Source organism: Alexandromys fortis, unplaced genomic scaffold (genome assembly GCF_014885135.2).
Source record: "Alexandromys fortis isolate MF-2015 unplaced genomic scaffold, M_Fortis_MF-2015_v1.1 scaffold_86, whole genome shotgun sequence".
NCBI classification, from domain to species: Eukaryota; Metazoa; Chordata; class Mammalia; order Rodentia; family Cricetidae; genus Alexandromys; species Alexandromys fortis.
Genome location: NW_026067965.1, coordinates 5,323,265 through 5,340,844, shown reverse-complemented (window position 1 = coordinate 5,340,844; position 17,580 = coordinate 5,323,265). Strand labels below are relative to the sequence as shown.

Here is a 17,580-nt window from a genome sequence, read left to right as displayed (position 1 = left end):
GGACAAGCCACCCCAGATTTCAGGAGCTGAAAGGGAACCTAGCAGGGCTCAGGAGAAATACAAAGAGAGTGTCTGCAATCAACAGGAGGTGAGAGAGGGGAGGAAATAGATGTCCTTATCTGGGAGAAAGCAGGGAGGTGCCTAGAGCTGGGATGTTTCCAGGGAGTATACATTTTGGAGCTGGGCTGGGAAGTCAGAGAGACATTTCTATTCAAATGTATTCACTGCCCTTCATTCCTTTTCCCTCCCATGGAGGCCTAGGTGGAGCTTCTGATGACCTCAGAAGCGGCTGTGCAGACAGAGCCAAGTCCTGTGTTCTAGCATCTAGGCAGGGTCTGCAGAGGAGACTAACCTCCTTTATGAGCCCTTACAGAAGTACCTCTTCCTACTCAGGGCTATGCTGAGCTAGGCGAGGAAAAGAGGGAATGAGACTTAGATCTGTGGCCCTCCCTTCCTCCCAGACTCTGTCCACTGGCATCTCCTTGTCCAGGCTGTTCTCTGAGCTTAGAGACAAAGAGGGAGGGGGGTCTCCTAGAAAGTGGGAGGTTACCCTAGAAGGTTCCAGAACCCCAGCGACCTGGTTTGCTTCCATACCAACCCCTACAAAATAAGGGACAGCATCCAATCCTACTACTTACATGTATCTGGCTTGTGGCAATTGTGTCCTTGGCGGAAGTACTGGGGGTTCTCAATGACTGGGATGCGGGTCATGCCAATGACCACTGTGTCTGGCCCAGCGTCCAGCGATGAAGGTGTGGTGATGCCATGGTTGATGTGGTGCAGTGGGCTGGCTGAGTCCTCCTCACCACTGATGACAGCCACAGGACCTGCACAAACCATGAGAGACAAAGGACTTGGTGAGGTCGCATCCACTCAAAACCAGCCCTGCCCTCAGAATATTCACTGCTTTACCCCCATCTCCTTCAGAAGGATCCAGTTCATACGATCAGTATTGCCCAAACTCCCTGACCTCTGACCTTAGACAACTCCAGCCAAACTCTCTTCCTTGAAAATAGCTGACTCTCAACCATAGGAATAGTTCCAAAAAAAAAAAAAAGAATTGAAATAACTACTACATAAATCATTTTTGATTTCTTCCCAAGCCCAAATTAGCTGAAAATAATAAATCTCGTGTTTCTTTGTTTATGCAACAGTAACAAGACTTAAAAGCAGAACCTAGAAGCAGTTGTTTCCCTTCACCCCTCCTCTATTTGGGGCACGAAAATCACTGCCATTGAAGGGCCGGGGAGAGCCTTAGCCTGCAAAGTCCTTGCCTCTCAAGCATAAGGATCAGAGTTATGTCCCCAATTGCCACCTAATACACCAGATATGGTTGTACACATTTGTCGTCCCAGTACTGGGAAGGCAGAACAAAGAAGATGCTTAGCACTTATTGGCTATCTGTAGAGCTCCAGCCATAGTAAGAAACCGTGTCTAAAGAAAATAAGGTAGAAAGTAATTGGAGAAGAGCCCAAGGTCAACCTCTCACCTACATACACATGCACATATACACACAGAGATATGCACACATATGCATATATATATATGTATGTATAATATATATGTGTATATATATATTAACCCTAGAAATAGTCTGGGGTATACCTGGGCATTAAGATCATGAATGTTCTCAAGTGTTTTGGTATACAGCCATGACCCAGAACCTATGATTGTGAAAATGGAGGTCCCATGACCTTTAGCATTGCCACCAAATTTCCAGCGGGGTATGACATGGCTTCCACTAGACTCTGCCATAGCCTTCATCACTCCCAGTGTGACCCTGAGCCTCACCCAAGCCATGTTTTGCAAGGGACAGTAATTAGACTAGATCCCTGGTGGTAGCAGGACTAGCTGTCCTACTCTTGAAATACCCACATTGTCCCAACGTCCACAAAGCGTAGCAGTGACATCTTCGCCAATTCCATGCTCCCCATTTTCTAATCCTCAGACAAAACCCGGTGAGAAAGGTGACTCAAAGGCACAAATGACAGCGATAATTAATGCTGCCATCTTCACAGAACAATGATTGTGTTTAGTGGTATATTTCTCCCATGCATACAAATAAAACTCCTGTAAGGGGAATTAGCTGTGACTGTCTGTGGGCTTCCTACGACTGGTGTTTTAAATGGCTGCTTTGCTAGACACAGGGTCCCCAGACAAAGTGCCTGCTGTGATTTGGTTTTGCAGCTTGAACAATATTTCCACTGCAGAAATCCATTACAACTTACTGAAGTTTATGGAGAGAATATTTCCCATCAAACAGCGAGGTGAAGCGCCAATGAGGCAGAACTAAATGGAAGACTGGTAAATGCGAACGGCGGGCCCTGGATTCCACTCCGTCAGCATGGGCAGGCTTATTCCAGCCCGTGACAAATGGCTGATGGTGTCTAGAGACCGTGTGCAAAAGTGGCAATAAGTGGTGGCCCAAATGCCCAGAGTAATCACCTGTCTTGCGAAAAGGAGCGCAGTCCTGAAAACGCTTTCCTCGGAAACTCATTGGGAAAACTTCCGTAGGTACTTGCAGTGAAATGAGAAACACTAAGCCCTGGTATTAGCCACCACCCAAACCCTTGCCAAAATACAAAAGAATTGAAGAAATATTCGTGCACTAAGAGAAAGAGAAGAGAATAAACAAGACCTTTCAACATTTGGGAAGTTGAAAAACACATCAAAGGAGGTTAGTGACTCAGAGCAAAACCAAAGAACCCCAGTGGCATGTGACCTGTTGGGACCATGCATACAGAGCGTAGGGTGTCCAGAAGAACTCATGGTATGATGGATATGGTGCACAGGAAGATGGCAGGGTGGCCCATGCCTCAACAAGACAGTTGGGTCCACAGCCTTGTCCCTACCCCATAAGAGGAGCAACTTATTCCTACAGAAGTTGATTCAAAAGACACAGGAGAAGGTTTGGGTGAAGCACAAAGCTGAGCCCTTTCTTCCTGTTGCTAGGACAATCACATGTGTGCCCACCACTTCCCAAGAGCTGCTCACCCCAGGACTACTGGATGTGAGAAGATGCTTCCAAAGAAAAAGCCAGAAAGTAGGCTTCCAGATGTTGACATTTTTATTCTTCCTGCTGAGAAGCCACCCTGGAATCAGTTCACAGCGAAGCTGACAGTGTGCATGACAACCTCCTTCACACAATGTGGGATGCTTTCAGCTTCCCAGAGCTCAATTCTAAAATATAAAGAGACGGTGCTGTGTGCAAGACCACCAGACATCTCCAAAGAGTTTCGGCACCAAAGAAAGCAACAAGCACTCACAGCCTGCAGGAAATAGGGGGCAATGTACGAAGAAGACTCAGAAAACCAATACAAAATCCAATAGTCTCAGGGAGGTAAATAGGAAATGAAAATATTAAAAGGGCAGAACTTAAAAGGTGAACAATTCAAAGGTAAGAAAGTGTCTCTGAGAACATCAGTCATCAACATTTTAAGGTCAAGAGTTTGAGAAGTCAAGAAAATCTTCCAAAAATCAAACTGAAAGGAAGGAGTTAAAACTAAGCAAGAAAAAGTAAATTTTCATACCAAGATGAAACAACAGATTAAAAGAAGCTCCAGGAATGAGCAGGAGAGAATAAATAAATAAATGTATGGAAATTCTCTCTACCATCTCTCCAGTTACCTACTGAGACCCTAGTATAACTAATACATACACAAGTATAATTTCCTGCTTTGCCCCACCCCACACACAGACACACACACACAGAGGGGGGAGGGTATGGGGGGTGCCAATATGTAAAAATTGACCTCACAGTTTCTTTTTCCAGGACAGTCAGAAGGAAGGACTCCATCAATCCAGGCAGTAGGTAAGGAACAAAAGCAGAGCAACCGTCTCAGGCCACAGAAACATGGGATGAAGGCACAGAGAGAGGAAACCCTGGTGGGTGCAGGGTTTACAGCCAACAGCCCCACTCACTCCAGAGCTCACAGTTTAATTACAAGAAGACACCACTTCCTTTACCATCATTACCAAACACGGACCCCAAGAAGGAGCTCAGCACCCAGATTCTCCTCCCCATCTCTTTCCTTTTATCATTATGGGATATGGGTTGTTATGGTGGCATGGGAGAATAGGTGGCATTGGGGAAAGATGTGACATGAAGACTTCAAACTCTGTGAAAAGCTCTGTCTTCAACCTGTCTCTTAAAAGTTCCTGGGGAATGCACAGTCAATAAAATTTTCTTCCCAAGAATCTGTGACCTAAAACAGTTAAAACCTATGTTTCCTTTGCACTGTTGTTGATTTTGAAAAAGTTGAAGTAATAGTAGTGGGGGGGGGGAGGACTCCCAATGAATGGGAAGGAAGAGTTCATCTAAGAAAGCTTCATATAAATAAACAATAAACCAGTCTATAGAGCCCTGAAAGACCTAGACACTTGAACGTGGGCCTTGGGGGAAAAAAAGGGGGGGGAGGTAACAGGAAAAAAAAATGGTCAGAAAGTAGAAAAGAACCAGAAAAAGATATGGTCTTAGAAGCCAAAAAGGACCATCTAGGAGTGCAAGAGAATCTACCCTGAGGTCAAATAGGATAAACAATGAAAAAAGAGATGGAGAGATGGCTTAATGGTTAAGAGCACCAGCTATTCTTCCAGAGGACCCAGGTTCAAATCCCAGCACCCACATGTTGGCTCATAATCTCTAACTCCAGTTGCAGAGGATTCAGTATCCTTTTCTGGCCTCTGAGTGCACCAGTCTCATACACAGTGCAGATAGACATGAGGGCAAACACCCATGCATATAAAATAACATACAGCAATTAAAAAGATAAAAATGTAGACTGAAAACTGGCATTCGAACATGAGGATGTTGGCCTTCCAGAGATGAGTTTCACAGATTGACAGAGGAAAGTGCCAAAGTTCTGGAGAGTTGGAGAAGTTTCTGTGGTTTTTATTCAGTTCTTCCTAAGTATCAAGTTATACCATTTGTAGCTCTTTTAATCTTGGAACACCTCTGTGAGGTTTCTGGCATTATTGTCCCCACTTTAAAGATGGGGGTGTGAAGGTTAATGACCTTTTCCAAGGCATAAACCCCACAGAGAAGCAGTGAGAGAATCCAGACTCGTAGCTTGGCCCCAAGGCCAGCACTCAGAACCATCACCTGGCGCTGCCCCCTACAAAGAAGATTGTGGGGATGTACTTGCTCAAAGGGATACATGCTGAATTCTGGCTCACCATCCTCCCCATGAGCAGCTGCCTTTGTTGGCAAGAGCCTGAGACACTTATGAAAGGGATTGTTCTTAACCCTGAGAATTGGGGAGCAGCAAATCACCTCATTAGACTCACCCAGGGAGATCACAGAGAATTCATCTTCGTGTCTCACCAGCACTGAAATAGTGTTCCTAAACTATGTCCACAATCAGAATAGAGCATGGCAGCATCAGGACCATTGTCCACTACCCAAGGTCCTCTTAGCCATCCTCACTCTAAAGTAAAGGCCAATAAACTGGGCATATACCCATCACTGCTAAGGACATGAAAGAAGATTCTTGCCATCCCTGCCTGCCTGTGCCTGAGACCAACAATCTCTCATGAGAGTTGCATAGGGCCTACTTGGAGATGATTGTTGTGAGTCCACAGCACCCCTGGTCTGAATGAGAGTCTCAGGTTCATCATAGTATAACTGTTGTGTTCATCACGAAGACAGAATGTATGTATGAGGACAGGGCTAACGGGAAGCCTGTGTGTGCACCTTCCATCCAATGTTGTGTACCCAAAGGAAGAGGCGGGGAGATATGCTTTAAAAAAACTAAAAAAATTTTAAGTCAATCTTTATTCTGAGCATATGTAGTTCAGTGTAGCACACTTGCCTAACATGTGCAAGCCCCTGAGTTTAGAGCCGGGCGGTGGTGGCACACACCTTTAATCCCATCACTCGGGAGGCAGAGGCAGGCGGATCTCTGGGAGTTTGAGGCCAGCCTGGTCTACAAGAGCTAGTTCTGGGATGGGCACCAAAGCTACAGAGAAACCCTGTCTCGAAAAACCAAAAAAAAAAAAAAAAAAATAGCAGAGACACCTAAGAACAAATTCTAGCCTATACACACACACACACACACACACACACACACACACACACACACCACTAAACCACTACAAAAGTAATCCTTCATTCAAATGTTAAGTATGCTGTTCTCAATGATGCAGTTCATCTTTCAATGCCTCCTCTCCACTCTTTACCTCAAAGGTGAGCTTTTATTTCCAGCCATACCTGGAGAGAGACGGTGCCCACCTAGAAAGGATGTGAGACATGAAAGAGGCCTGGATAAAGCTAGAGCTTTTTCAGCGTGCCAGAATGAAGCACAGAAGCCAATCTTTGGATTAAGAAAATGAGTTTTTTTTTAAAAAAACTCAACCTTTTTCCTACTGATAAAAAATCAAACAGTGACATGTCCCTGGTGCGCGAGAGTTCCACATCAACAAATCTGGGAGTGGGAACTCATAAAGGGGAGTAAGTGAAAACACAGCAAACCCAATTAAAAATCCAGCCATGCTCAGAGAGGGATTCCATTTACCATCTCATAAAAAGGAGCCTGGTCCTCAGAGGCAAACAAAAGAAAATCAATTTCTTAATTTTTATTGGCAGATGTGGGACAGAGGCCAAGTGAACAGAGGCTGTGCCCAAGAGCATTCTTGGGGACAAGTCACCGCCTTCAATTCCTGGCCAGACCTACTGGGCCCTCCCCTCTGCTTCCTCCAGTATCTAGGCATACATTGCCCAGGGTGACCTCTAGGGCGCAGGGGTTTTGCGGGCTGCCCAACAAGGCATGCCCTCGTCACTACTCGGCTCTTCTCCCAGAAGCATTTCCCAAAAGATAAGCTTTATTCTCTGGCTCCTATTCCCTCCTAGCTCTTGCAGAAACCAAAGGCATTCATTGCTCATGCTTCACGGCATTTGGAGCCTGGAGATATCCTGATGTTTGAAAATGATGCCTCTGATCAACCAGTCTGTGAATGCGCTTAAGGAAAGGGAAAGGAGACCCAGCATTCTAGACATTTGGTTCCCTTATCTCGCTCAGTCATCACAACCAGCCCTGGGAGTTTAGCCTCTTATCCACTGTGACACCTCAGAGAAACTGAAGCTCAAGGTTTGATAATTTGCCCAAGGTCACTCCGTTAATAAACAGTAGATACGACCAGGTCTATCTGCTATCCAAATCTGAGTTTATCCCACTATGTTGGTCCAACCCCCAGCATCTACTTATGACAGTGGGGCAGTTATGGTGTGTGTGTGCATGTGTGTGTGTGTGTGTGTGTGTGTCTCTGTGTGATGCTGGAGATGAGGTGAGGCCTTGTGCGTGCCAGATGAGTGACTGCCACTGAACCATGTCTTCAGCTTCCAGCTCCAGTCTTCCCCCAGGTCAGACTCCTCCATAAGGGAACTAGCATTCCCTTATGTGCAGGAAAGAATCTTACATTCCACCCAGGCAACTTTAGACCAGAAACTGTGACATGGAGTTGTAGCCATTAGAATCAAAAGGAAATTCAAAGGCAGGAGAATGGCCAGCAGCAGGGGTCCTGAGAGTGAACCAGAGGCACTGGGCCTGGAGGAAAGGCAAAGCCAGTCTCCTCCAAACACTCACTGTGCAGATGCTGCATCAAGGGGAAGGAAATAATTACCGTACAATTGCACATCTAAGACGATGAGAGTCCAAAATGCTGGTGTTCTTTGTCCAAGGCCCCCATTAAGAGTTTCTAGATCAAGCCTGAACCTTTCTTAATTCAGCGCTACTCGCTTCTCTGTGGCGACTACGCACAATTCAGCAAGGAGGCTTCGGAGACGGCTCAGCCATTAAAGCGCTTGACCTGCAAGGCGTGGAGTTTGGATCCCTATGACTCTCATAAATGCTGATTGGGCGTGGCAGCCACTTTTAATCCCAGCACTCAGAGGGCAGAGATGGGAATTCTCAGGACAATTTGGTTAGCTCGACGAGTCATATATGGCAAGCTCTGGATCCAATTGGGAGACCCTGTAATCAAGTAGAGAGCAATTAAGGAAGGCTCTCAACAGAAGCTTTGGGCCTCCATGGGAACCCGGATACCTATGCAAACACACATGCACCCCACACACACACACACACATGCAAAATAAAAATTCAGCAAACCAATATTATGCCAAAATGGAGTACTTATTTCCCTTAGGGATTTGTTCATAGCTCCACTGCCCCTGCAAGCTGGGGACTTTTGGGAGTGGTGGCAAACATCATCTGAGTTTACAGTGCAGGGGGCACAGCCGGGGCTGAATCACCATTTTCTCCATGCCCCTCAACCACTCTCCCAGGCTGCTTTTTGCGCTAACTAAACTGTACGCCGTCATCAAAGAGAACGAGAGCCTCGGTGCCCGCAAGCTGAGCCCAGATGTCTCTGATTTTCCTCATTCACAAGTGGAAGGGCTAATGCTGCGGAACCCTGCGGGCGGACCCTGGATGGTTTCAGCCGGAACTTCTTTTAAGTTACAGCGAGGTCTGCTGAGTGAGAAAGAAGAGACATGGAGAAGAAGAAAACCCTTTTCAGGAGAAACCCGGAGCCTTGTAGGCACGGCTGCTATGTGGGTCATCGCGCGCAGTCAAAGCGTATCCAGGCAGCTCTCTCGCAGTATTTCCAAACGCATGTGGAGCGATGCCCTGACATACGGCCACCTGTAGAAAATCCAATCTCTTTCCCCAGAGTGATGGCCTTCAGAAACTCTTGTCACAAATCAAAGTAACAATAGTAAGTGCTTGCTGAACACTTAGTGACTCTAGGCGCGACGCTGGGCTTTCTGTGTGTACGCTCTCACGCAGTGTTCACAGTGACTCAGTAATGTGGGCCCTGTAAACAGAATCCGAGGAATTAAGTCAACTGCCCAAGGTCATACAGCCAGTAAGTGGCCGTTTCATGCTTGAGATCAGAACCATAAGACTCCACGGTCTATTTTCTTCATCTCTCCTCTACCTGCCTCGAGGTACGCTCTCGCACACCCTCAGTGTGAGGTCCAGGATGAAAACATTCCCAAACGACGTGGCCTCTAAATCTAAGATACCGAAAACAAGGCTGGATTTATTGCTGGAGGGAAATCATGAAAGCCCACGGCTTTCTGCAGTCTATTCGGAGATGGTAAGCTCACTTCTAAACCCTTTAGGATCCTAAGCATTCCCAGTGAGCTTGTGCGGTGCACAGGCCATATCACCTCATGTCAGACAAAATGACATCTTCCCCCAGGAGAAAACACATTCACACTAGGCAGATGCACACGAGCGTCCTTAGGAATCTCAAGTGTGGGCCGGGCGCTAAAAGTTCAACATCGCAAGCCATTTAAAACAGAAAATCCTTTGATTTGGCACATTTAATCTGAAGTAGGGAAGCACAGAGAAGAGCCTAGCAACTTGAAACTCCACTGGGTTTGAGTAATGCACACACCTGTTCTAACCATGTATTTTGGCAACCTAGGACCCCTCCCTGCATATACTGGACAGACACACTGACAATGTATCTAGAAGCTATCGACAACCTGGGACCCCCATATGCATCTGACTATGTAGATACCTGCTTTGGAAAATGGAAATAAGTTACTCCCTTTAGCAACTCCTTGATATCACCCCATTCCAAACATGTCCTAGAACATGTTGCAAAACCAAGGGAGATGTGCTGATCTGGCCTTTCACTGGAGTGAGGGTATGTATGTATGCAAGGGACAACTATAACTTCTGGGTGAACTTTTAGGAAGAACCCATGATTGACCTATGTACAATGGAGTGTGCATATGATTAAAATGAGCAGCCACATGGGAAGATAAATGCACCGTGAGCAAATCCTTACATAATCCAAGCCTGTCCATCAGAACACCCTCATCAACAATGCCTCTTTCCCGTGATCACCCTAAGAGGAAGACCCAAACAACAGTAGAGTACACACACACACACACATACACACACACACACACATACACACACACACACACACACACACACACACACACGACAAAAAAGGAAAGTAGATGTAGATATGGGAACGCTCTGCCTCCTAGAAACCAAGCAAGGCCAAAGCCAACCCTGTGATTTCCCAAGGAAGCTATACCACAAATCCTGGACTCCTATGGTAGAGTTTCTCAGTTCCTGAGCTTGGAACTAACAAGTTCTCTCTATATTACCACAGAGTTCAAGGCCCCTATAGCCCTTCTGCTGAGGCTGTGGTTGCGCCCTGAAGTGTATACTCTCTCATACGCAACCCAGCCCTGCCCTTGCAAAGGTCCTGGCTACACAGTGTCCTCTTACCTGTGGCTGCCTGGAGCAGGCACTGGAATCTGTTCACATCAATCCACATATGGCCCAGGCCTTGCTACCTACCAAGGCTCAGTGTTGCCCCCAACCACCCTGGACATGCCTGTCTCGAGGCTCAGGTTGCAATTCTCCACCCTGTAATCATGGCCAGGATGTCCCTGTGGACATGTCTTAGAACAATTCCATGACATTTCACTTTAAGAAGCTATACCGTTAGCCAGTGCTATGATTTTCACCAGAAGCACTCCACTGAAAGAAAACAAGGAAGAAAATCTACATTTGAACTCATCCTATGAGATCCTGGGATCAGCAGTGCCCACTCTCTTTGCCCATCCCATTTCAAGCCCCTCACTAAGGCTTAGAAACCTCTAGATCATAAATCCTACACAGTCACAGACTCTATCCTGTATATCCTTGAACTATTGTAAAAGCTCCTAGTCAGACCCTTTTAACAAAGTAGGGAGTTTGAAAATACACCTTACCCGAGCCTCATGTCTAACATTGATAAGCGCTGTCTCTGTAAGTGTGTTTTTCCCAAGGGTTCCCGTTAGCAAACGCCACAAAATGGGTAGCTTTGAAACAACACAAATTGGTTTTCCCACATTCTTGAAGAGTGGGCATCTGAAATAGGGGTGTTGATGGAGCCATGCTCCTGAGACACAGGCCAGAATCCTCCTTTGCCTTCTTCTAGCTGGCTAGTAAACCTCGGCATGCATATAGCTTGAAGGTGCTACACTCCACTCTGTGGAATCACATGGCTTTCTACGCTCATTACATGGAATTTTCCAACGTGTCTGTCTCTGTCTATTCCATTTTTAGAAGGTCAGCAATCAACAGAAATTAAGGGTCCAGTCTTCTCCACTACCACTTTATCTCAATCTACATCTTAATTCCATCTGCAGAGATTATTTCTAAATAAGGAGCCAGAGGTTAAGACCTCAACTTATCTTTTTACAGGACACAGTCCAACCAAGTCTACAGGTCTCTAAGCACCTGGATCTAAGCGGCAGTGACAGACACAGGTATAAGATTACAGGAAGGACCCTAAAGGAGGAGGAGTCTCAGGCTCTGGAGTAAATTGGGAATTCAATCTATGGCCATTCAGCTCCCAGTGACAACTTCCCAGAGATTGTAGTAATACACCCATATCATATACTAGAAAGTGACCCCCAACATGTATGGTCAAACATACGTGCCAGTTTTGTACATAAGCACTTCCTGTTCTTAAGTTCAACAATTGCTATGCCTTATGCTAAACCCTGAACTAGAGACTAAAGGAATAGTAAGATGAACCAGATTCAGCTCTGGGAAAGATCTTGGTCAAGATGCAGGCCATACACAAAGGAAGAGAAAAATATACGTGATAGTGTTCATGTTACAAGCGTTCCAGATGCAGTGAGGTACACAGATGGGAAGGAAACACGGGCAAAGAGCAAAAGGGAATCATCCAAGGTCCAGTTACGCTCTAGCCTTTAAGTTCATCTGCCCACACCTTCCTCCTCCAGCAGAGCCCTGTTCCAGGGCCCCTCCCTCGCCCTGACACACAGATCCCATCTCCTCTTGAGCGGCCATCCCTTTCAAAGCTCCTTGAACCTTGGTTGCCATCTCCTCTCTCACACATGTGGACAGCACTTGGAAAGAGCCTCGGCAGCCTCTATTAATCCCTTGGCTTGCTCATCCCTTTCATAGACACGCCATAAAAATGATATACTCATTTCATTCAAACGGCAGTGCGGCAGGAGTGGTGGAGGTGCAGAAGGCCATTGATCGCCAGTGTGTGAAGGGATAAACACAATGCGGAAATCAATTGAAATAACATCCTATCAGTTCTGAAATCTCATCCCTTATAAGGCATACTTTATATACTGAATGAAGTACCCGCTCCTGTTTACATAGTTGCCCCAGTTCCCTCCCCCCAGGGGCTCCACTGTCAAGCCAATATGGCCATTGCATCGAGCCCCAGGAAGCCTCGTTAGTCTTACAGGGCAAGACAATGATGCCCCGTGCATATCCACCATCCAGCTCTCACAGCCAAACTGGAAACCCAGGTATGTATGCTCACACATATGTGTCATTGAACAAGAAACTCTACAAATTCATGCATGAACAAACACCAGCTCTTTAATTAGATGTGTACACATGGCTTGTGCTTCCTTATGATCTCATCATTGCTTCTACCAAAAAACAAACAAACAAAAAAACATTCTATAGGGACTGTGTATTTTGCAGTGTGGTATATTCAAGGATGTTGGAAACTTGTCCTCCTTATAATGGGAGGTGCATATCAAGACCTCAGTGGGCATGTCAGGCTGCAGATAGTATCAAACCATAGTCCATCTGCTCACAGAGATGGTTACTGGTAACTAATGTGCGGGTAATGTATAAAGTACAGATACGCTGAACAAAGAGACACTTCATGTCCTAGGTGAGAAAAAGTGGGAGAGTGTTATTCCATCCCAGTTCTGAGAAGAACAGGCAATTTGACATCTGTGAATATCCTGGAATGGTGGTGTATGTCTATAATCCCAGCATTCAACAGGTGGAGGTTGGAGTTCAGTGTAGGCTACATAATAAGAAGTTGACAAAAAAGAAAAGAAAAACTAAATAAAAAAACCAAAATCACGAGCAAGGAACTCAGGACCGCAAGGGGTGCACCCACACACTGAGACAATGGGGATGTTCTATCGGGAACTCACCAAGGCCAGCTGGCCTGGATCTGAAAAAGCCTGGGAGAAAACCGGACTCGCTGAACATAGCAGACAATGAGGACTACTGAGAACTCAAGAACAATAGCAATGGGTTTTTGATCCTACTGCATGTACTGGCTTTGTGGGAGCCTAGGCAGTTTGGATGCTCACCTTACTAGACCTGGATGGAGGTGGGTGGTCCTTGGACTCCCCACAGGGCAGGGAACCCTGATCGCTGACTGGGCGGGGGAGGGAAGGGGACTAAGTGGGGGGAGGGGGAGGGAAAGGGGGGGTGGTGGCGGGGAAGAGACAGAAATCTTTAATAAATAAGTTTTAAAAAAATTTAAAAAAAGAAAATCTACTAATTGCTTATTCCTAGAATTTCTGCGTAGAGATTTTCCAACTTAAACCTGAAACCACAAAAAGGAAAGTCCTAGATTAGATACGGGAGAACTACTATACCTCGGTGGGGAAGGCTGAGGCATTTGAGGAAGATTCTGTAATAGGTAAAACTTCAGAGATCCAACCATCTAATATCAAAACTCATATTCTTCAATTTCCTGGCTCCCTGCAATCATTTTTATAGCATTATTCTTGCACCAACTTCCAGATCAGGTAATAGTATTAAATCAGCCAATCCATAAAAATCTCTCACCCTGATGGCATCACCTCATCAAAAGCCTCTTTCCTCACACCTCCACTGAGCTAAAGGGCATCCAGGTGAGAAAGTAACCCGGCCAGAAATGGATTGCTCATCCAGTCCCGATAGGCCCCGTTCTATTGAGAAGAGGGTGGCCCTGCACCCCGACTTGCTCGGCACTTGCTATTTCAGCCTACTTGTTAGTGAAGCTCCTTTTGGTTTGATGACACCATCATCATCATCAAAGCAGAAAGCGAGAGAAGATTGTCAGGGATTAACTTAGATGCTATTTTATTTTAGACTCCAGACACAAGAGAGCAGCATCTGCATTAACCCAGTGGGCCTCTCTAGGTAACATTACTCCCGTCCTAATCTTCTAATGCTCTTTGGAAAACTGACCATAGGGAATCCACGCATGCATCTCCAGGACAGTATATAGGACAGTGTCCTTCTCAAGCTGCCAATGAACGTCACTTGATGATGATGAAGCAGGCATTGATTTTCCCATTCCCTCTTCTTCCTATGTCCCCTTCCCCCCCCCCCCCCCCGCCTCCTTCCTCGGGGTACAGGTCAATCAATCTTAGGCCATCTTGATCTACTTGGAAAGCTTAACTGCCATGAAGCTAAAACCACCTGTCCTCTGGCTCCAATCTCTTAGAGAAATTAGTGCCAATGGAAGTGTCAGTATCAATTTCATAATGTTATTGGATGAAGGTAAGACCGGGCCAAGTCCCATATTCCTAACGGGCTATCAAAGTGATGAGGATTATGGGTAAGGAGACAGACAGCTCTGACAGCAGAGGCAATGGCTCAAGATCAATTAGACTGACAAGAGTATCTTCAGGCCACATCACTTAATGCTGACATAGGTATGATCTTCTCAGAGATTTGGGATATGGGATGCAGCTTTCCCTAGTGTCTCTAGGGGTAACTAGAGATTCTGGAGGCTTGCAAAATCAGCCCTTGGTCCTGCACATGTCCCAAGAGCATCTGCATAAAAACTTTCACAGAACAGGAGTTTGCCCTCATGATGAAAAAACTGAATATCTACCTCCCCCTTTCCCCACTTCTTGTTCTTGCCTTCTAAAGAAAATGTCAAGATAAAATGTAGAGTACATATTTAAATTTAATTCCTTTGCAGAGTCAAGGGAAGGCTTGAGATTATTAAAATGGAAATCAAGATCTTGTAAAAGTCAAACCATCCTAGCAGGAACGGAGATTTATTATGGAAAGCAAAAGCAACAGATGGATGCCACAAGGGTCCCGAGTTCTAATCCAGGACCTTACTCTAGCATCGCTCTAAGTACAACAACATGCACTCGGGATCCAGTCACTTTTATCTGCCTGGGGCATCAAATGCCTCCTGTAAGGTCAACCTCGTACTAACCTACAGCACCGAGGAAATAAAATGTCACTGGTGTCAGGAGCAACAGAGGGATTGGCAGAGGATGTTTTATGAGACCTGGTAAGGTGGAAATTGCTTTTATGCCTGTGTTTGGTAGAAGAAGCACACAAACAGATTCGGAGCTAGCAATTCAGGGCATAGCGTGGCTGAAGAGCAAACAAAGAAAGTCGTGTGTTCTACTTATATGAACTTCATGCAAAGGGCATCCTAGCTGTTGCATACCTGGTAGGTTTACAACCCTGAGACTCGCAATTTATCTTCTCTACTCCTCAGGCACTTACGTTCCCAGGGCAGCAGACACAATTTTGAGCCTGTGAGGTTATAGCCAGTTAAGCAAGTTTGCTTTATTATTTTTTAATTGCTTAACAATATTGTTTGCTGGTGCTCTATTTAAAACCCCCAGCATGTTTCATAACGGAGCTGAAAATTCCTGCGATTTTCAAGAACCTTCCACAGAATACATGAGTATATTTATAGGGTCAGATCACTCTGGTATTAACTGGTTAATCTTGACTTTGACCTAAGCAGTTGAGCTAAGCAAAAATGATATATGGAAGAATATCGGGATATAGCAAGCCTTAGCTGGATAATGTCAACTGTGGTGAAGAGGCTGTTTTCAGGACTATTTGGAACTGCTGACTCCCCAAACACACTCGGAATACTGGCCTAATATGCAAATGTGTGAGTCAGGGGATTCCTCCCAAGATGCCTTTAAATAGCAGCCCTATAAAAACAATACAGTACAGCACGGGGGATGCTAAGGTGGCTAACCATCTGAAAGGGCAGTTGGGGGCAAAGACACTAGAAGCAGTGAAAGTTTCCACTCATTGCAGAAGAGCCAAAATCCATGACTAAACATGTTTAGAAAGAGCTACCGGAGAATGACGCAGAAAGCCATGGAGAGTAAACAAAGTTTGGCGGACACTTTTTGGTGGTGGAGATTTCTGTCAACTTGACACAGCCTAGAATCATGTGGGAAGAGAGCCTGAAGGAGGAAATGTGTAGACGAGGTAAACCTGTGGGCATGCATGTTAGGAATTCTCTTGGGATGATTGAGGTGCACAGTTCCACCCTCTGTAGTCATCAGTACCACGAGCTACAAAAGGTATTCTTACACGTGTAAAGGTGGAGAGAGCTCAGAAGAATGGATCCTGGACCGAACAACACAGCAGAGTTGACCCTGTCAGCGGGGGGCCCAACAAGTAGGCCTTGAAGGTATGAGAGCAGGAGAGCTGCTCCTGCCCCTAGACTGGTCTATCACGTGATGGCATGGATGAAGGAAAGATCCCTCCCCCTCATCTTACCTGGGCAAAACAGCAGAGCTGGCCCTGGTGGTGTGGGTGCAGGTGAGCAAGCCCCTAGGGCACAAGAACAGGAGAACTGGTCCCACTCCTTGATGCCTGCCTCAGTGGGTGAGTTAGATCACCTGAGCGATGCAGGAAAGCTTGTTTTGGTGGAGTCAATGAGGGAAAGCTGGGAGGCTGACCAACCTAGCTATCACCCAGGCCCATAAAACCAAAGAACCAGGGCTATAAGTTGGCCTGCCCCAACATCCATGCCATCTATGAACTTCTGGAGCATGTGTGGGGACTACACTTTCAGATCCAAAGCTGCAGGATCTCCACGACACAAGGCAACAACAGTTTATCCAAAAGGAGTCGCACCCAGTATCAGTGCTGTACCAGAAGCCAGAGGCCTCCGACCAGACCAGTGACTCATGGCAATGAACACTTACAAGTAAAGATGGATGGACTAAAGGGTAATCTGTGTGACTAACTGGGCCACACTACAGCTTAGCTTCTATGACAAGACTATTTTTTGTATGTGAGTTTGTTTTGGTGCTTTCTGTTGAATTTTGTGTTATGGGAGGGTTGCAAGGGCAGAGGGCAGATATGAAGGGATGGAGAGATGGAGGGGATAAGGATGCATGATGTGAAACTCACAAATAATCAATAAAAATGTGAAGAGAGCAGTCTACGCAATGAAATGCAATCTCTCTCTCTCTCTCTCTCTCTCCCTGTCTCTCAACTGTGGAAGTGATGTGACTAGCTGCCCCAAGTCCCTGCCACCTTGACAAGCGGAAGACCCACTGGGTCACTAAGATAACATTTCTGAAAGTCAGCACACTGCAATACTTGAGCTGAGAACTGTTTTATCGTAAAACAAAGCTGATGTTTGGTAAGCTATTTCCATTGTATTCTGAGTTCATAGGCTGTACAAGGAAGACTTTTCCAGTTTAGGTATGAAGCATGCATCTTTTCAAAGTCTTTTCAAATAGAGCAAATGATCAATGACACAACATATCAATAACACAGCATATGTTTGCACACAAATAAACTAGATTTTCTTTCTGGAAAACCGTCTATTCCCTGGACATCGGGTATGCCTTCTTACACTTTCTCAGCATATAAAATTGCCATTAGTTGAATATGAAGGCATTCTTAAAAACCCACCAGCATCAAGCTGTCTAATCAATCACATCCCCCACTACTGATGGAGTGAAAGGACCTGTTTGTTATCTGCCAAAACATGGTGCACAGGGTTGTCTCTGCCTCAGCTGGACAGTCATCTGATCCTTACACCAACTGTTAT

At 45.7% G+C, this 17,580-nt stretch overlaps 1 protein-coding gene across 3 annotated transcripts in view; it reads right to left on the bottom strand.

The window, feature by feature from the left end:
• Positions 1–17,580, bottom strand: part of Ntrk3 (neurotrophic receptor tyrosine kinase 3) — a 367,393-nt gene that overhangs the window by 159,888 nt on the left and 189,925 nt on the right. For all 3 annotated transcript variants that reach the window (XM_050154042.1, XM_050154043.1, XM_050154045.1), the window contains one exon: positions 639–827. In XM_050154042.1, coding sequence (XP_050009999.1) covers positions 639–827 — 189 coding nt within the window. The remainder of the gene's footprint in view (positions 1–638; positions 828–17,580) is intronic.